This window comes from Pinus tabuliformis, chromosome 5_1 (genome assembly GCF_031772625.1).
Source record: "Pinus tabuliformis cultivar Carrire ecotype Pingquan chromosome 5_1, CPIR1, whole genome shotgun sequence".
Lineage (NCBI taxonomy): Eukaryota > Viridiplantae > Streptophyta > Pinopsida > Pinales > Pinaceae > Pinus > Pinus tabuliformis.
This window is the reverse complement of record NC_142305.1, coordinates 949,873,511-949,894,729: the sequence shown is the minus strand read 5'-3', so window position 1 is coordinate 949,894,729 and position 21,219 is coordinate 949,873,511. Positions and strand designations below refer to the sequence as shown.

Sequence of the window (21,219 nt, the reverse complement as noted above, 5' to 3'; positions counted from 1 at the left end):
CTCCTTTCTCCATCATCATCCAAGCACTCAATAGCCTTATCATAACATTCTACATTAGTCCTATGAAGGTACAACAAACTCATACCCAAAAGCATGATGTATGATCCCAAAGGAAGTACATTTAGACGTGATGATGTAGGCATACCATTTAGCTCAAATGCACAAGATCTCAACCAATGATGAACTCTTTTCTTGGTCACTGTAGCCAACTACACCAACAAATTTTCGGAATGCACTTCTTTATTCAAGCAACACTTATCCACCAGGTTATGATTAACATAACTATAATTAAATCCTGGATCAATCAAAATGGAAACAAATCAATCACAAAGCTTACCTTCCATCTCAACAATGGATGCCTGGTGATCAAGCTACCTATTATCCATTATTGCATAAATCCGAAGAATACTTTGCCCAACATTTTCAACTGTCTGTGCCTCTTAAGCACTATAAATCTAACGTTTTCCACCCTGATACTATGGACAATCTCTCCTGCGAAGCTCTCCACCACAAAGGCTTCTTGCCATCACCCTTATTTTTCTCCTTAGGCTGAGACCCATGCCCTTTGTCAACTGTATTGAACTTCTTGTAAGGTGTTGCATTCTCATTTTTACTTACATATTGAGGTCTTATTTTCTTCTTATCCCACTTTCCTTTAATCTTGCCATTACCCTTCCAATCACGCTTAGGCTCAGACTGCTCATAACAATGCTTCAACTTCCCAATGACTTCCTCCAATGATCGAGGCTCATCATACTCAATTTGATCCTTGAATGGTAATGGTAGTCCACTGATAAACCTTTGAACCTTCGTCTTCTGATCCTTAAGATAAGGCACATACCGCAACAACTCCAAAATCTTAGTCATGTATTCTTCGTCCATCATATAACCCATCTTCAACTCATATAACTCCTTAGCCTTTCCATCATAGTATCTCTCAGACAAGTACTTCTTCCTGAAGAGTCTCTTAAACTCATGCCAACTCAACTCCTCTACCCTGATGCCTTTGACATGCGTCACATCTTTCCACCAAATACTTTCTTTCCCTTTGATACTACAAATAATTATCCTGGCTTTCATATTCTCTGAATAATCATGCCACTCAAAGAACTTCTTCATCCCAAGAAACCATGCTTCTGCATCTTCTAGTTTCTTCATCTCTCCATCAAAGGTAGGAGGTTTGGCTTTCTTGAACTCATATGGAAAGTACCCCCTCTCACTCCTCTTGTAAGGATGATAGTGGTGATGAGCGTGTTGTCTCTCTAATCCAAAACTAGAATATAACCTATAATCACTACCTCTCCTGTTAGGTGTATTCATCCATCTACCACCTCTTATTGTGTCATCCATGTCTGACCCGTGACCTCCATGAGACCTGCTACCATATGCCCCATTAGTCTTTTCCTCCTGTCCATAACCGATTCTTGGTTGTCCCTGTCTCTACAAATATGATAAGCTCTGAAGGATCACTGCATTGACCTCTGCTCTCTCTTCCTGAGCTATGGCAAGTATTTCATGTGACTCAATTATCCTGTCATTGTTTGCCTTACAACTTCTAATATTTCCCTTTAGACTTCTCATTGTATCTTCTATATCAGGATAATACTCATCTCTTTGTTGCTCAATTGACCTATAAGGATATTCACATGAACTGTAATCCACCATTCTGCTGGTCATCACTGAACTTCTTCTTCCTGCAAACATACCATGTTAGATAAACCAAATATAAACATAATCAAACATACTTTAGTGTGTTTCATGGGAGGCTATCTCGTATGCACAAATTAGTCAAGATTAGCACAATATACATGTATGTACATAATGGCACTAACATACCAACAACATAACATACGAACATCATCAACCTCAACACGATGACACAAACTGCAACAATGAACATCACGAAAAATAACCAACATGCATGCATGATTAACACATAAACAATCAGACATGCATACATAATAATCACATCTACCCCAAGGTTGAGTGCTGCAACCTCACTCTGATACCACCCCTCCCACATTTACCCAAATTCACAAGCTCACTAGGGTAAACATGAGACAAGTGTCATTGTGATATGACCTAACCTCCAAGTTCCAATTAAGGAAGTGGGGCCTACAAACTAAACACATATTGACTTCCCATTGGGACTATAGATCACTCAGGAGCTAGACAACCACCCCAGGTGTTCAATCCCTGAGTTGGAACCTTGTTTCTTTGACCTAGCACCCTAATCGCACACATAACAAGGCAAGGGTGCGGTAATAGGCCTCCAACCGCATGTACAAGCCTGCTTCAATGTGATTATGGACTAAATCCTTCAGTTTTGAGCATGCGGTTTCGAGATCTGTGCCACCTTTTCAGGCCAACCTCCAAACCGATGCTCATAATTGCCTGTAACTTTCTAGAATCATAATTTACATGACAACAAAGCCAAACATTCAAACTTGAAGTAAGAACTTGACCTATGTTGCCTAATCCATAACATACATTTCGTCAAACATATGGCAAACATGTAAGCTACATGTCATGAAATCATATATGATCATAAATTAATATTATCCATATGAGAACCACCAAGAAGGCTATAATCCCTCTCTAGCTAGCTGCAATAACACTTGTTAGTCCATACTTCCATCAACCATTCAATAAATTATTAAAACATGTCAAGAACCATATGTAGACTACATCACATAGCCAACATATAACCAACATAGAAAACCATGGCAACTCAACCATAATGTAAAAATGATAACTAGTACAAGTATTCATAAATCACATTAGGAAATAACTCTTATTAATATATGAAAATACCAACCAAGTCAGGGACTTCCACGTACCACCTGACCATGAAGCGGGTTGAACCTAATCTCTCTTTCATCCAATCACCCTCATGCCATATTCCAAGCATGAATGTGGGATCTCATGGATTAAACCAAAACCAATCCAAGGCTTCCAAAGGCCAAACCACCTCAACCCTCATCAAAAGTGATTCCACCTCTATGGTCCGGAAATCTCTAACACCAAACAGATCAATCTCTACCCAAGTTGTCTAGGGCTTCAAGAACTAGTAGCTCAACCCACAACCTTCCTAGGCTCCAAACCGTTTTTTTCCAACCACAACTCCAGGGACTAATAACTCAACCCTCTAAGGGATCTAGAGTGTTTGTCCCAACCAATGACTCCAGGAACTAGTAAATCAACCAAAGTTGTTCTAGGGCTTCCAGAGCATTTGTTTTAACCCACAACCATAGTGAACCAGAGCACCAAACAACAAAACAAGTGGAAAAACCCACAACACCATGGCTATCCAGGAGATGGAAAGGCAAGACTAAAACCACTGTCACTCTAGGAAAATCTCCATGCAAATGAAAACACATAACCATAAAATCACATGCATATACCATGCATTTAGAAATCAAAAAGGAAATCACACATGCAACCTGTTACCTGCAAAGCAATCCAGCTGTAGTTGTTGATCCAACTGTTTCCTTGTGTTCGTTGCTTCCCTTTGCCTTGTTTCTCCAAATCCAAATGAATACTTGAGTGCTCCAAGATGCTTTAAGTGTGCAAGAGTATGAGAGAATGAGAATGAAATGAGAGAGCCAAAACTAAATTGACAAAAAGCTAACAACTGATCCTCATAAGCCTTTTTATCATTGAGGCCTCTATTTTTTTCATTTTCCTTCATTTTTCCTCTAATTTCCTTAGCATGCTAATATTTGTCTCTTCACCTTCCTTTTATCCTATTTTCCTTTATTTTCACGATTAAATGCCAATTATTGCCTCTTTTCCTTTACGAATGCCTTTGCCAATTTCCATGGCCATCAATCAATCACAAGTGATGCCCACTATAATGTTTTTCCCAATATTCAACTTGGAATACGTGTCCCATGACCTTGGTCTTATTTTATTGACATGGAAAATTAACCAGGGGCTGTTACAAACACAGTTTCAGGAAGATTATGCTATGTAAATGTCTTTTGGATCAAGAATGTTAAGGCAAATTACAAATGTGTTAAGAGCCATGATTTTCATGATAGAGTGCACAACATTATTAAGACACATCTAGATGGTTGTATGGGAAATTCTTTAATAAAGAATATTTCATTATTGACTTAAAGCAAATCCTTAAGCATAGTCAATAATTCCTTGTCAACTTCTCCATAAAAGTAAATCTTCGGTGTTGAAGCAAAGAATCTTATAATGATTCCCAAAGAATCTCATAAAGATTCATTAATTGTGTTAGAGGCTTTGAAATTAACCCATCTAAGATAAAAATGTCTTAGAAATGTTTCTATTTACACACTATCCCAAGTCCACTCATTATTGGGGAAGTTGTGGGATATTAGTTGATTCTTGTTGATAATGATTTTTACGCTAATCCTTTAACTAATATTCTTGTGAAGGATGTTTCAAGTCTCATCCTTAATTCTTTTGTCTTATCTCAAGGCAAAAGGCTCATGTTCTATATACACCAATTACAAACAATTCAATAAGAGTGATATTAATTCAAGATGTTTTTGCATGGTTTCATTTTATGCAAAAAGTTCATAAGAGACTTTAGTGGCATATGCACACTAATAACACAATGCATGGAAATATGCACATTATAGTGGAGTGGAGAAAAAGTACAATGCAATTTTGATTAGTTGAAAACAAATATGTCAAAAGCACCAATATTATGATTATTGCATTTAAAAAAAAATATTATTAAACCGAAACAATAATTTATATTCATTCAAAAATCAACGGTGTCTAAGCTAACAATGAGATACATCCAACCCAGTTTAAGATATACCCACAAAACTAGGCATAGGTTTAACAATATATAATTTTTTTTTGGAAAAGACACCTCATAACAAGAATTCTAGATGGTCCTACTAGTGGTTTGTTTGGAATATTGACCCAAACTATATATTACTCGAAGATACATGCTACTAATGACAAAGATGAATATTGCCTTTTTCTTCCTTCCAGGCATCTAGACAAGGGGTTAGACATTCAATCTCCATGTCATGAAGCCGGTGAATTGTTCTGTCTTACATTACTTCTTGTAACAATTCGTTGTTTCCTGGTTGTTAGAATACACGGAGAGAGATTCCACACACTAAGATAGAATTGAATTGTGAAGTATGGTGCATTATATTTCTAGTAAATCAATTATTTGTTTCTAGTTTAATGGTATGTTCATAATATTGGAAATATACAAAGTGTTAGCTTATTCCAATTCAATTTTTTTTGAAGAGATTACCATCAACACACCATTGTTGGTCTTATTGATATCCTCATGTAGACAAAGGAATCATTAAGTTTCTCTTATATATTCATTATCCATGACTAAACTATTATCAAATTCACAAAGACAAAATCCAAAAAGTAAACCAAGATCTTAGAGAAGAGGAAGGCTTCAAACCAAAGGGGTTCACAATCAAAATTTAACATTCTATCCTTTAATCCCCCATTGATATTGTAGTTGTAATTATTTATGTAAATGATGCATATATTGGAAAGTATATGTAAATGGGTTAGAAAACCTAAAACAATTATAATTGTATTATAATTACAACTAACGAAGAGGTGAAGCCTTGATACAAACTATGAGAAGCCATGAGAGTAGGGAAACTAGAAAAAAGTGATTTATGGAATTAATACTTGTGAATTAATTATTTAGTTGAGTTAACATTTTATGATTGTCAACTTTTTGTAAGAAAATATATAATGGGAATGTGTAGTAATAATTGTCAGTAGGTATGAGAGGAGTGAGACAATGGTACCAAACTACTTAGATATATAGGTTACATACCCTTGTTTCGGACACTTATGATTACCCATGTAACCCATCAAGGAAGGAGAATCAAGGAATAAGAAAGAATGAAGAAGAAGAACCCATGGAGATGAAAAAGTACAGTAGAGTGGAGTATAGAATAGTCTGAGAGACAAGAGGAGGCTCTTGTGTGAACTAAAGAAAAACCCTGTGCATAATTTTAGACCACCTAGTTTTGGGAGCGAGGTCAATGTTAGAGCCTTTAGCCTTAGTTATAAGGTCAACTAGAATGGCTGAGGAATTATCCGAGTGATGCACAAAAACACCAAAGGAAACATTGAGGGACTATTATCTTAGTGGAGGCTCCCTTACGTTGTGCAGGCTCGATGTGGACAATATTAAGAAAGCTTATTGAAAACCATGCATCGAAGCACGAAAAGGAAGCATCAATGGACTATTAACTAAGAGAATGGATTTGTTTGTGTTTTACATGCCCATTGTAACCATGCCATGAATAAGAAAAAGCCTTGGCTCAATAGATTGAAGGACCTCATACTAACTTCTGTGTGGATAAAGGAGAGTGGCCTTCTCCCTTGCACTAATATTTGCCTAAGAGAGATTTTACCTTTGTGTGCTTTCTCAACAAAGCAACTAAGAAGCCATCTAAAATAACTAGGTAGACATTGGGCTTATTGTTATTTTGGCTTTAATTATCCTTTAATTATTTAAATTTTTGTAGAATCGTTAATGGCATGAGGTGCCGTGGTTTAAGCAGGACAGACAGGAAAATCTTCAGAGGTATTTGAATGCAGAGATCTTGTTTTGAATGCAAAGATCTTGTTTTTTGGTTCATTGTTATTTTACGTGGGCATCTTTGGATTGAGTGGTTCATTGTTGTCTTGCACGGGCAGCCGGGATCGAGTGATATTTTCTTTTCGTTTGAAGTGAAAGTCGATGATTTATTTTTATCTGGAGCAGGATTTGATTCTTGGTACTAAAAGCAGGATTTTTCCTACTAGGGTTTGTTGCAGATTAAAAGGCTTACTGAGACTCTGTTGCTGGGTTCTAGATCTAATCTTCTGCGGCTAGATCTAGATCTAGATCTAATCTTCTGCCTTATTTCTTTGCAGCTGGGTTCTAGATCTAATCTTCTGCCTTATTTCTTTGTGCCTGGGTCTCAGCTTTCTACAGGCAAATATGGCTCCCAGCTTCGTGAAAATAGTTTCTGGCTCAATTCCGTTCGCTTCTAGAGGGCAAGCTCCTGCCCATATTGTTAGTGAAGCCCCAGCTCCCAGTGTCCAGATTGTTTAGGCATCACTCGATGAGGCTTTGAAGTTTTCCGAAAGTTCCCTAATTTGTCGGTTCAATGGTTTTTGGCCGCGGTTGACAACTCTCCAGAATTGGATTTCAGAGGTATGGAAGCCTGTCATTTCTGATGAAATTAATATCTACCCCTGTGCTAGGGGTTTCTTTATAGTAGATTTTGAAAATCCTGAAAGCAGACAATGTATTCTAGATTCTGGCCCTTGGTTTTGGGAAAACTCAGGCCTATTCATGAAGCCATGGAACCCATCATTCGATCCCTCAACAACAGTCATAACCTCAGCACCAGTTTGGGTGAGATTGCCAAGCCTACCCTTGCATCTCTAGAATCTCTTCTCGCTAAAATCCATTGGAAATGCAATTGGGAAATTTTACTGCAAGTGCCCAGAAACAGAGGAATATGCCAAAACCACCTATGCACGCTGTTAGCCTTCGAATCTGCCTCAGGCTGAGGAAGGCAAAACTCGAGGCAACATCATACCACGCTCGGCCTCGTAGGTAGCCCTACGAGGACAGGAGAGGGCTCTCTCCGGGTCTATCTCGGCAGACAAATTTTCAAAGGGGCTGAGATGACCAATAAGGAATACTGATTTTAGGCTAGTAAATTGATAGAAAGGGGTTTTTTGATAAATGATTGGGTTTTCTAGGCTGCATGGGTCAAAGAACAACTTGAACAGGGAAATGTAATAAAAAACACAGATTATCTCCCGAGGCAAGATAGGCAAGAAATTTAACAATTAAATTGAGATAAACAGAATGGCAAGACTGCTGAGAAGTCGACAAGGGCATAGAATATGGATCCTTGTCAAACAGAAGAAAACATTAAATATGAACACTTCCTCAAGACAGAGCAAATAAATTGAATTCTGCCTTTCTCACTTAAAAGTATTCAACAGAAATGATTATGAAATGAAACAGTAAACATAACAAGGAAACGTATGAGACAGAGAAGCAACATATGTCAAATGTCATACCACAGGAATATCAGGAGTTAGAGCTATATTTTTTTTATTGAATCCCTGTCAAAACTGTACAATGAAACTCTGTTTTTCTCCATGCACCTCTCAGAATTCTCCTCCCTCTAACCTTTACAAAATGATTTTCAATACCTTAAATAAACTCTACTAGGGGAAAACAAATCAACCCCAAGACAAGGGATTTATTTTATCATTATTAATAAATAAAACAAAAAAAAAACAATCAGCGCTTCTGAAGATAGAATAGTGCTCCTTCTTCTACTCGAATCTGTTGATAACTGATGAAGAGGTGGCATTACAGGTGTCAATCCCATTTACTGAAGATAAACATAGGCAATCAAATCTTGTTCTCTGCTGTGGCACGTATCTACGTTTTAAATTTAGCTTTGATTTTGACTTTTTACTTTACATTTGCCTTGTGAAAAAACATTTTTAATAAAAAACAGTTTTGAACAAAAATTACGCCCTCTGATCAAGAAGAACAGAATTCCGTTTGATGCACCATCCAACGTTGTAACAGGTGTATACTGCCCTAGACGTTGTAACAGAGCAAGTGCAGGAGATTTCTGAAAATCTATGTTATGAGCAGACATGTAAGGCCCCATTCCCATGTAATAACTTCCTAATTGCTGGTCTGTAGTTACCAATACATTGGTCGTCTGGCCTGGTATGATCATCAAGTGCTCTGTAACAAAGGTCTTAGTATACTCTCCATTGTATAGTGCTGCAGAATCATATAAGGATAAGTCATCTTGATTATCCATGTTACTGGATCTCGAAGGTTGAACTTCACAGTCCTCGATAACATGGCCCGAGGCTTCATTTTCTGCTATACTCATTGTTATTAGATCAGTGAGAGTATCGGCTTCATAGTGATCTGTATAGAGCAGTCTTTGAATCATTCTGATTGCTGGAATTTCTAGGAGTTCAGAGTTCTAGCATATACTCTCGATGTCCCTTAGTTTTCCAAAGTAAAAGTCTCTTTCCTTTTCCAAATTGTCAACTTCAACCTTCAGCTCTGCAACCTGTGTTGCAGCTGGGAATGGCAGTGGTGTATTCTTTGGAGCGTTTTTGCTTACATGTCCATTTGAATTTGGTCTAGAATCTGCTCAGCGGCTATTATTAGAGGACGGAGTTGTAGGCCTGGGCATTGCAGGTGCCTTTGTTGCACCCGTTGTCTGCGAATGGAGGCTCAACGCCACTTTTCTATTTAGCTCTTTCCCTCCTTTGCATGTTTCTCTTCTCTCAACTACATTATAACCATTCCTGCGGGTAAAGTTTCCAACATTTGTAGAATCGCAGTATCGTTTCAACCATTGCATAAACTCAAGATTGTCTAATGGCCTTCCTTTCACCAGTTTGTTTACTTCAATATGCTTGGCTATCTTAAGCTTGTTGAAGACTTCTTGCAGCACCTTATAGTTCTGGATCATCTCATACTCAGATTTGGCTTCAAAATTGACCTGCCTCGAGATCACTCCATAGATATGCGAGGATTGCATACTCCGTCCCCATCTTCATTGGATATCTGTTGTAATATTATCTCTTTAGCTCTTTGCAAATTGAAGGAGTCGATTTGATACGAGACTGGGCGCATAAATATAAACAAATTTTGTGCTGGACTGAGTGCGTAGCGCGCTATCCCAGTGCGTAGCGCACAGCCTGATGAGTAGTGCCTGTGTAATTTAACACTGGCCGCGGGAGCCCAATGCGTAGCACACTGCTCGGTGCATAGCACATAGCCTCAATGCGTAGCGCACCTTCCAGTTTCCAATTTTGAAAACAAGCCTTCGCCCTTTTAACCTGCCCATTTAAAATCAAGTGCCTTCAACTTCTTTGCTCTGATATTTTCTTCAAGGCGTATCCTTTCTTCCTTTGAACCTTCGGTTTTGTCTACATTTGCTCGTGCAATGTCATTTCCCAGGTTACCATGAACATGGCTAGATGTAGAAACCAAACCTTTATTTCTTGGCACTGACTCCTTTGATTGGCATCTGGCTAAAATATCGTTTTCTTTCCAGCCAATCCCTTTCAAAGCATATAACAACTGGGGATCAAAACTATCATCTACTGCCTCACCATCATCAGCAAAAGTGAGAGCAATTACTCGTATAAGCTCCATGAGTGTGCCAATTCTGTACACATCCATGTCAAGTTTCAACTCTGGGATATTTATTTCAATCTTTAATCTCGTACAGTCATCTTCTACAGCCCTTATTGTGGCACAACGCACATCCTCATAGAAATATTCTCGTATCTCTCTGGAATGAGGAATGTTGTTCAACTTTGTAGGAATTCCTTTCCAGTTACTCTTGCTTCTAAATCTGTCATCATTCATAGATCCGTCTTTGGCTGGAAGAAAATGATCGTTACTATGAACTAAAGACCTGGTATCCATCAATTCTCGTTCAAGCAATTTTGCCAAGATTGTATCAATATCCTCAAACACTTGCTGTTTAGGTCGACTTCCATCAATCTTCTCGATGGCATTCTCATAAATAGAAAGCATTGCCTCAACATTCTGTTGATATATTTGAAAGCGATATTTTACTTTTTCCTTGATGTCATCAGAACGTTGAGTAAGCCTTGCTGCAATTTCCTCGGTCTCTGGAGGAAAATACTTCAAGTGGTAAATTTTTCCTGTAATAGGATCAAGCCTCCTTCCAACAACTCTTTCAATAAGGATTTCGTCAGGGACATCCAACAAGAGAAAAATGTCTGGCCTGATCTTAAGCTTCTCAAGAACCTCTGCTTGTGATAAGCTCCGTGGATATCCATCAAGTAGCCATCCCTTTTCTTGTGCATCTTGTTGTTCCAGACGATTCTTTACCATCGTTGTCACAATTTCATCTGGAACCAATAAGCCCTTTTCCAAGTAGTCCTTGGCCAACAAGTCTCCAGTGGAAATATGTACTAAACCATACTTTAATACAGCTTTGTCTTTTGTTCCCTTTTCTAATTTTCTGAGCTTGAATGATGGCTTTTCTTCTGTTGAGTGTGTTGCAGGGATAGGAACTGCTGAAGCTGAGACAGGGCTGCCATTGAGGAACTGTAGAGCTTTGGAACACTTTTGACAAATTACATATTCTGAAAAACACATTTGATGATTTCTTCTTCAAAACAGGGTTTTGAAGAAGAATCAATTTTGCATTGATAACCATCTTGAAATATAAACTCACTGAACCTTCTTCTAGCCTGTAGGCATCATTTGACATGTTTAAAGACCAATTATAAGACCTTGACTCTGAAATGACTCTTTTCTGAACCACAATAACATCAATGACTGCAAATGAGGAGAAATGAACCTTGGAGAATTTGATTCTGACAAGGGACTGACAGGACCGAGTCTAACATTGGCTCCAATGGGGATGGCAGCTGCCGCTTCTTGGAGGTGCCAAGAACCGCAGAGCTTTGGGAGAGCAGACAGTGCCTCCGTCCATTGGGCGATGGAGTCATTATTTCAACAAACAACACGAGACTTCCGACTCATTTATGGACTAAAACTTGACTGAAATGATCGAAAAACTGACTCAGCAAACTTCACACTAAAACTGTAATGAAACTCAGAACGAAATGCTGCCTTTTAGCTGCTTATTTATTTACAAAATCTACCCTAATCTGCTGTACAAACAATAGATCGGGTAATACTGAAATGCCAGATTAACCATTCAAGTAAACCTGAAAATGATGCCGCTTGAGAATGCTTCCACCAGGACACAGATGTAATTGCTGGCAGCCCTTCATGCACGTAATGAGCCTGGTCACGTAAAAGACAGCCTGATCTATCAATCAAACTGAAAAACATTTCCATGTACATCGCAATAGGATCGCGAAAGCCTGACTCTATTGGCTGCCCCAACTCTGCAATACATACCTCCAGCTGCACACTGTCAATGCAAACATCTATAGGCAATTCTATTATTTCTTGTTTCGAAGGAGAAAGGATTTCCAAGAACTTTTTAGGGTCTTGGAAATCATATGACTGGATCTGCTCATCTAAACATTGAATCTCCTTCTCAACTCTTTCAACAACTAACTCACAAACACTAGTTTTAGCTTCAAGAGGGAACTTTGGAGATTTCAAACATTGAAGCAAGGCACTGAAAAATTCTTCATTAATTTCAGAATCTGCTAACTGATTTCTTACTTCTTTTACAGCTTCACACAGGGCAGGGTTTGCCACATACCCCACCATTGCATAAATGGATCAGCGAGCACTGGACTGTCTGGATCGAGTTGGAGTCGCCAGGTGAATGTCTCAGCCTTCATAAGTGTCTGACTGCTGTCCACCATCAGCATCATATCTGCAACTTGATTTCATGTACTGGGACAAGACAATCAACAAGTCGAATGTCACATCAACAGCAAACCATCTTCCCCAGTATGGTCGCCACTATGTTAGCCTTCGAATCTGCCTCAGGCTGAGGAAGGCAAAACTCAAGGCAACATCATACCACGCTCAGCCTCGTAGCTAGCCCTACGAGGACAGGAGAGGGCTCTCTCCGGGTCTATCTCGGCAGACAAATTTTCAAAGGGGCTGAGATGACCAATAAGGAAAACTGATTTTAGGCTAGTAAATTGATAGAAAGGGGTTTTTTGATAAATGATTGGGTTTTCTGGGCTGCATGGGGCAAAGAACAGCTTGAACAGGGAAATGTAATAAAAAACACAGATTATCTCCTGAGGCAAGATAGGCAAGAAATTTAACAATTAAATTGAGATAAACAGAATGGCAAGACTGTTGAGAAGTCGACAAGGGCGTAGAAGATGGATCCTTGTCAAACAGAAGAAAACATTAAATATGAACACTTCCTCAAGACAGAGCAAATAAATTGAATTCTGCCTTTCTGACTTAAAAGTATTCAACAAAAATGATTATGAAATGAAACAGTAAACATAACAAGGAAACGTATGAGACAGAGAAGCAATATATGTCAAATGTCATACCACAAGAATCTCAGGAGTCAGAGCTGTATTTTTTTTTATTGAATCCCTGTCAAAACTGTACAATGAAACTCTGTTTTTCTCCACACACCTCTCAGAATTCTCCTCCCTCTAACCTTTACAAAATGATTTTCAATACCTTAAATAAACTATGCTAGGGGAAAACAAATTGACCCCAAGACAAGGGATTTATTTTATCATTATTAATAAATAAAACTAAAAAAAAACAATCAGCGCTTCTGAAGATAGAATAGCGCTCCTTCTTCTACTGGAATCTGTTGATAACTGATGAAGAGGTGGCATTACAGGTGTCAATCCCATTTACTGAAGATAAACATAGGCAATCGAATCTTGTTCTCTGCTGTGGCACGTATCTACCTTTTAAATTTAGCTTTGATTTTGACTTTTTACTTTACGTTTGCCTTGTGAAAAAACTTTTTTAATAAAAAATAGTTTTGAACAAAAATTATGCCCTCTGATCAAGAAGAACATAATTCCGTTTGATGCACCATCCAACGTTGTAACAGGTGTATACTGCCCTGGATGTTGTAACAGAGCAAGTGCAGGAGATTTCTGAAAATCCATGTTATGAGTAGACATGTAAGGCCCCATTCCCATGTAATAACTTCCTAATTGCTGGTCTGCAGTTACCAATACATTGGTCGTCTGGCCTGGTATGATCATCAAGTGCTCTGTAACAAAGGGCTTAGTATACTCTCCATTGTATAGTGCTGCAGAATCATATAAGGATAAATCATCTTGATTATCCATGTTACTGGATCTCGAAGGTTGAACTTCACAGTCCTCGATAACATGGCCCGAGGCTTCATTTTCTGCTATACTCATTGTTACTAGATCAGTGAGAGTATCAGCTTCACTGTGATCTGTATAGAGCAGTCTTTGAATCGTTCTGATTGCCGGAATTTCTAGGAGTTCAGAGTTCTGGCATATACTCTCGATGTCCCTTAGTTTTCCAAAGTAAAAGTCTCTTTCCTTTTCCAAATTGTCAACTGCAACCTTCAGCTCTGCAACCTGTGTTGCAGCTGGGAATGGCAGTGGTGTATTCTTTGGAGCATTTTTGCTTACATGTCCATTTGAATTTGGTCTAGAATCTGCTCGGCAACTATTATTAGAGGATGGAGTTGTAGTCCTGGGCATTGCAGGTGCCTTTGTTGCACCCGTTGTCTGCGAATGGAGGCTCAAAGCCACTTTTCTATTTAGCTCTTTCCCTCCTTTGCATGTTTCTCTTCTCTCAACTGCATTATAACCATTCCTGCGGGTAAAGTTTCCAACATTTGTAGAATCGCAGTATCGTTTCAACCATTGCATAAACTCAAGATTGTCTAATGGCCTTCCTTTCACCAGTTTGTTTACTTCAATATGCTTGGCTATCTTAAGCTTGTTGAAGACTTCTTGCAGCACCTTATAGTTCTGGATCATCTCATACTCAGATTTGGCTTCAAAATTGACCTGCCTCGAGATCACTCCATAGATATGCGAGGATTGCATACTCCGTCCCCATCTTCACTGGATATCTGTTGTAAGATTATCCCTTTAGCTCTTTGCAAATTGAAGGAGTCGATTTGATACGAGACTGGGCGCATAAATATAAACAAATTTTGTGCTAGACTGAGTGCGTAGCGCGCTATCCCAGTGTGTAGCGCACAGCCTAATGCGTAGCGCCTGTGTAATTTAACACTGGCCGCGGGAGCCCAATGCATAGCGCACTGTTCGATGCGTAGCGCACAACCTCAATGCGTAGCGCACCTTCCAGTTTCCAATTTTGAAAACAAGCCTTTGCCCTTTTAACCTGCCCGTTTAAAATCAAGTGCCTTCAACTTCTCTGCTCTGATATTTTCTTCAAGGCATATCCTTTCTTCCTTTGAACCTTCGGTTTTGTCCACATTTGCTCGTGCAGTGTCATTTCCCAGGTTACCATGAACAGGCTAGATGTAGAAACCAAACCTTTATTTCTTGGCACTGACTCCTTTGATTGGCATCTGGCTAAAATATCGTTTTCTTTCCAGCCAATCCCTTTCAAAGCAGATAACAACTGGGGATCAAAACTATCATCTACTGCCTCACCATCATCAGCAAAAGTGAGAGCAATTACTCGTATAAGCTCCATCAGTGTGCTAATTTTGTACACATCCATGTCAGGTTTCAGCTCTGGGATATTTATTTCAATCTTTAATCTGGTACAGTCATCTTCTACAGCCCTTATTGTGGCACAACGCACATCCTCATAGAAATATTCTCGTATCTCTCTGGAATGAGGAATGTTGTTCAACTTTGTAGGAATTCCTTTCCAGTTACTCTTGCTTCTAAATCTGTCATCATTCATAGATCCGTCTTTGGCTGGAAGCAAATGATCGTTACTATGAACTAAAGACCTGGTATCCATCAATTCTCGTTCAAGCAATTTTGCCAAGATTGTATCAATATCCTCAAACACTTGCTGTTTAGGTCGACTTCCATCAATCTTCCTGATGGCATTCTCGTAAATAGAAAGCACTGCCTCAACATTCTGTTGATATGTTTGAAAGCGATATTTTACTGTTTCCTTGGTGTCATCAGAACGTTGAGTAAGCCTTGCTGCAATTTCCTCGGTCTCTGGAGGAAAATACTTCAAGTGGTAAATTTTCCCTGTAATAGGATCAAGCCTCCTTCCAACAACTCTTTCAATAAGGATTTCCTCAGGGACATCCAACAAGATAAAAATGTCTGGCCTGATCTCAAGCTTCTCAAGAACCTCTGCTTGTGATAAGCTCTGTGTATATCCATCAAGTAGCCATCCCTTTTCTTGTGCATCTTGTTGTTCCAGACGATTCTTTACCATCGTCGTCACAATTTCATCTGGAACCAATAAGCCCTTTTCCAAGTAGTCCTTGGCCAACAAGTCTCCAGTGGAAATATGTACTAAACCATACTTTAATACAGCTTTGTCTTTTGTTCCCTTTTCTAATTTTCTGAGCTTGAATGATGGCTTTTCTTCTGTTGAGTGTGTTGTAGGGATAGGAACTGCTGAAGTTGAGACAGGGCTGCCATTGAGGAACTGTAGAGCTTTGGAGCACTTTTGACAAATTTACATATTCGGAAAAAACACATTTGATGACTTCTTCTTCAAAATAGGGTTTTGAAGAAGAATCAATTTTGCATTGATAACCATCTTGAAATATAAACTCACTGAACTTGTAGGCATCATTTGACATGTTTAAAGACCAATTATAAGACCTTGACTCTGAAATGACTCTTTTCTGAACCACAATAATGTCAATGACTGCAAATGAGGAGAAATGAACCTTGGAGAATTTGATTCTGACAAGGGACTGACAGGACCGAGTCTAACACACGCATTTGTGTGGAAATGGACTTCAGCACTGGATTCCCAGCTAAAATAAACCTAACAAGTAAAGACTATGTGTGGAACTAGAAACTTGATTATGAAAGTGTCCTCTTCAGATGTCGATCCTGCTTTGAGACGGACCATCTAGCCAAAAATTGCCCAAAAGCCTCACAGAAAAATTCTTCTAGAAAAAACCACCACAGATCTACATGGTGGGAAGGAGCACAAAAAGAACACTACACTATCATCAAAGAAGAATACTCTAGAGAAAACTCTAAATCACAAGAAATTGGGCAAGAAAGAAACAACTATCAAGGCAAGCAGGGAGAAAGCCCCGCCTAGCAACAAAAAAGTGAACTCGACAACCCCTCAAGCATCAACAGTTATGAGGAGTTGAATACCGCACAAAATAAATCTTCATTTAATAGCAAAGCAAATCTCCTAGAACAAACTTCTTCTCTGACTATCTTCAAGAGGACGAACACAATAGATTGCGAAGCTAAGACACCAATGTCCCAAGAACTAGAAGAGATGAAGAAGATGCAAGATAAAGGAAGTTGGAAAACTGTAGAGAAAAAAAAGAAAGCTACAACATCAATCTCGCCAAGAAAGACGAGGAGCCAGACAATTAAAATCTAAGAAAATTATAGGTCCGATAGACCAATTTGGTCTCAGTGAACGTTAACCACTATCATCATCATCGTCGGCATCATCATCATCATCATCATCATCAATAGAACTCACAAGCTTGATTTGATGAAGCACAATGGACTTCATGAATCCACCCTATAACACGAAGTGAGAACTTCCCTCATGGCCTCATAGTTTTACTCAAGGGTGGCTAGCTATAATGAAGGCTGCAATGTAGTTGAGCCTATAAAGAGTGGGGTGAAAGGTGGCTCACCCTTCATTAGTTGCAAACAACTAATGAACTAGATAAAATAAGTACCCTTGTGGACGTCATATCTGTAATGAAAGCCATGTTAATGAGAAAGCAAGAATGGTTGATGAAATGTGTATATTTATGAACTTGTTTATTGGAGTTGTCAACTTATGGAACCGCCTGCCACTCATCGACGCTTGCAGCTTTCCACACTTATATAGCAGGGCAGTGACGTTAGAAAAAATTGCAACCAATGGGAATGTTTCCATCTGTTAGACCTGTTAGTTAATGGGACCACCCAATGCTCATTGACACTCCTAGTTCTTTAGTGTCTTGTGGAGGGTGGTGGTGACAAACATAATAATAGTTGACAGGAAGACTTTTCTTTGTCAAGGTCATTAGTTGGAAAAACACATATCATCACTTGTTTTCCACCACGCAATTTGAATATTTATTAGTAAGGGGAGGAGAGTTGCATCAATATGGCATGATGTGGGTCTGCAGACCCCACAATAAATGGGATATGGGCCGAAATGAGTTTAATGGGGAAAGCCCTACAAGCACATAGGGGTAGGACCTTGCGGGGCCCATGCCTGGGATGATATGATAATACCATATTGACGTGGAATCATGCCTGGATAGACATGGCAGTGCCAAATGGCAACTTAATGGTAACATAATGGCACAAAGTTGTACATTGTGCAGGAGGCAACAAAAGTGAATAATGTGGCTCAAAATATACCACAAAATTACACCGCATTGGATAATAAGAAGGCATACCATCAAGATTTAGTAGTCAAGATGGAAGGTATGGTTCTTAACCAACTTGTTTCAATTTTAATTTACTGAGGTTCTAATTTCAGTTATATCAACCCAAAGGTGGCATAGACATGTGCTTTGCAGAAGAAAACCCATGAGAAATCATGTGTAACTACCTCCTCCCACATTTACTCGAGGTAAACATGAGTTGAGGGTCACTATGATAAGACTCAACCTTCTATATGACCTTAAGGAAAAGGAGTCGAAAACTTAAGACTTTACTGACTTCCGTCAGGTGCTACAGGACCTCCAGGAGCAACCCAGCCAATGCAGGTGTCGATCCCATGAGATAAATCTATTTTTCACTGACATAGAGCCTCAACCATTCCCTTGCCAAGGCATGCAAGCGATCGTAACCCTCCAGTCGCAATGATAAGCCTACCTCCATGCAATTGTGGACTTTTCCAGTCAGTTTTATGCCAGCGACCCCAAATTTTGAGCCACTTCATTAGGGTCAGGACTCAAGCCTCTCCCCAAAACTCAGTGAAACTTTCCGAAATGATAAGTGACATAGAAGCAAATCTTATAAACCGAAACTTGAACCAAGACTTGACCTAACCCCTCCCAACCGGGACTGACATCCAGTCAAACACATGGTGAACATGCAACCTACAAGTCATGGATGCATATCTAAACATAAGGATACAAAAACTTATCTGATATTCGACAATAAGAGTTTATGCCTTCTCACAATAGCTGCCATAACACCAGTTAGGTCATATGTTCATTAACAAGACATTCATTGAATGAAATGTGACAAGAGCCATACTTAGATATGTCAATTAAACATGCTTATAACCAGATAAATATCAATGATAGAACATGCATTTAAGTCACATAATAACAAGTACATTTACTCATTAAAACAAGATGGACTTAGCTCTTATTAACCATATGAAACAACTAACCAAGTTAGGGACTTCCACGTACCACCCGACCATAGATTGGGCTGAACCAAATCTTTCTTTTATCCAATCACACTCATGCCATATTTTAAGCATGAATGTAGGATCTCATGGAATAAACAAATCCATAAACAACCAAGGGGATCCTGAGGTTAAACCACCTCCACCCTCACCATACCATGATCTCACCTAAACCAATCCCGAGATCACAAATCCAAACCGAGCTTGGATGCCTCAAAATTCCTTCACCATCCCTTGTGTATTTTTTTGTCTCCACCCACTTATTGAGGGCTTCCTGAAGAAAACCATCTCCACCCCGAACCCTTGGTATTTTCTTGGGACCATCTCACCTAGATCCAAAAGCCTCTGGTAATCCATAGCTCAACCAAGAAAGAATCCCATCACACCATGGCTATCTAGAAATGGCAAGGCAAGGCGAGGATGAAACTACTATCAAAACCCAATAAAATTCATGCCATCGACAGTAAAGAAACCAAAATATACACATGCATATGTCATGCATGCCAAAACTAGCTAGGTAGCCATACATGCAATATGTTACCTACAAGTATTCCTGCTTAAGTTGCTTGATCGAACCTTTCCTTTCATGATCCTTGCTTTCCTTGCCCTTCCTTTACTTTCCTGGTTTCATTCTCCTCTTGGTGCTCTTCTCCTATCTGAAACCAATTCTAAAAATCAACTGGAAAAAGGTTACCAACTGATGCTTTGATGTCTTTTTATTCTTCATGCCTCTAATTTCTTCATTTTTCCCTCATTTTCCTCCTCACATGCAACCTGTGACCTTTCACTTCCCTTTTCTCCTAATTTCCTTTATTTTCATAAATAATATGCCAATTAATGCCTCTTTTCCTTTTCAAAGTCTTTGCCATTGCCTTTGCCAATTTCCCCTTAGCCATAAACACAACAAGTAATGCCCACTAGGATATTTTTCCCAACATTCAGCTTGGAATAAGTGTCCCATGAACTTGGTCTTATTTTTCCTTTATTAACTTTACTACATGAAATTTTAACCCAAGCTTGTTACATCATGGTTGGTTCAGCTGGCCATGAGAACCAAAAGACGAGAGACATGTTGGAAAAACTAACTATGTTTAGTGTTCAATAATGTACTTGAGTCATTATGTAATGTACTTGTCAAAAGAATAAAGAAAATATTTTTTTATTATTGTGACAATGACTTATTAAAGCATGGGTTTCATGCTTGGGTCATCATTATATTAGTCAAAGTCCCCATTGTAGACTCCTAGGATTAATATTGAGTTTATAGAGTCATTGTACATTCGAAGAGACCCTTCTTGGGCTTTCGGATCATGTAAAAAGGTTTTGTATCAAGAAAAATATGAATTATGTGTCCTCTACATCATGTCGGCCTAAGGAAGATCAAGTCGGCCTAGAGACCCTAATTCGACCCACTAGAAGGCTATATAGAGAAAGAAGTTGAAGTCATTTGGAAGCATCACTCTCACAAGCAATTCAATATCCTCTGGGAAGTGATGGGGATGAAAGCGTGCTGTTGGAAGGAGGAAATAAGTGTGAGTTTGGGGGAGTGTCTAGAGAAGAGGAAAATCAAAGTTTTGTCATATCTCCCTCTTTGTTTCGTGGTCTAGTTTAGGAGATCAAATTCTCCTAAGGTTTTGCTATTGCCGGAAGTTGCATGTTGTTGGGATCTGCTGCATAGTTGAAGTTGCTGGAGAGAGGTCAATGATCTTGGAGACTGACATGGTGTGGAGGGAAAGTATGGTATTGGTCTAGGGTGAAGAGTATCAGAGAATACTATTGAAAGGAAGAATTACTTTGATTGGGTTTTCCCTCGAGGGCGTTTTTTCCTTGGCATGTGCTTATATCTTGTGTCTCATGTTTTGTGATCTTCATGTATGTATAATTGCTTGATGAAAGATAAGATAATAAAGAAGTAAAAGAAGTCAACACACTCACAAGTAATTATCAAGATCAAAGAATCAAACCCTAATATAATATCTTTGGTTTTCCAACATGGTATAAGAGCTAACGTTAAGAGAAGTCGAAGATCACTTTGTTGGCATGGATTCTACCTCTATGGTGAACTATAAAATACCAGGTTTCAAATCTGTTGGAAGATGGGTCAAGAAGATTATCTACTACCTATTCAACAAAGTCAAGAGTCATGGATTCTTGGCTGCCCTTACAGGATCTCTTACTGATTATAATGCATGGATCATTGATAATGGAGCATCGAGACATATGACAGGTGAAAT

General features: G+C 38.9%; 1 protein-coding gene and 3 pseudogenes across 1 annotated transcript; all 4 read right to left on the bottom strand.

Annotated features, from left to right (window-relative positions):
* Positions 1-1,440: 1,440 nt before the first annotated feature.
* LOC149167914 (microtubule integrity protein mal3-like) lies at positions 1,441-9,569 on the bottom strand (annotated as a pseudogene).
* A 296-nt stretch (positions 9,570-9,865) lies between these two features.
* On the bottom strand, positions 9,866-11,282 carry LOC149167913 (adenylate kinase 5, chloroplastic pseudogene; annotated as a pseudogene).
* Positions 11,283-13,398: 2,116 nt separating this feature from the next.
* On the bottom strand, positions 13,399-14,520 carry LOC149167912 (microtubule-associated protein RP/EB family member 1C-like). Its single transcript, XM_089430630.1, has one exon. It carries the CDS (start codon positions 14,518-14,520, stop codon positions 13,399-13,401), a length of 1,122 nt encoding a protein of 373 aa, XP_089286756.1.
* Positions 14,521-14,845: 325 nt separating this feature from the next.
* Positions 14,846-21,219, bottom strand: part of LOC149167911 (putative adenylate kinase 5, chloroplastic pseudogene) — a 37,447-nt pseudogene continuing 31,073 nt past the window's right edge.

What these genes read in the sequence shown, in the direction of transcription:
- LOC149167912 (XM_089430630.1), bottom strand. Translation starts at nt 14,520, where the DNA reads ATGCAATCCTCGCATATCTATGGAGTGATCTCGAGGCAGGTCAATTTT.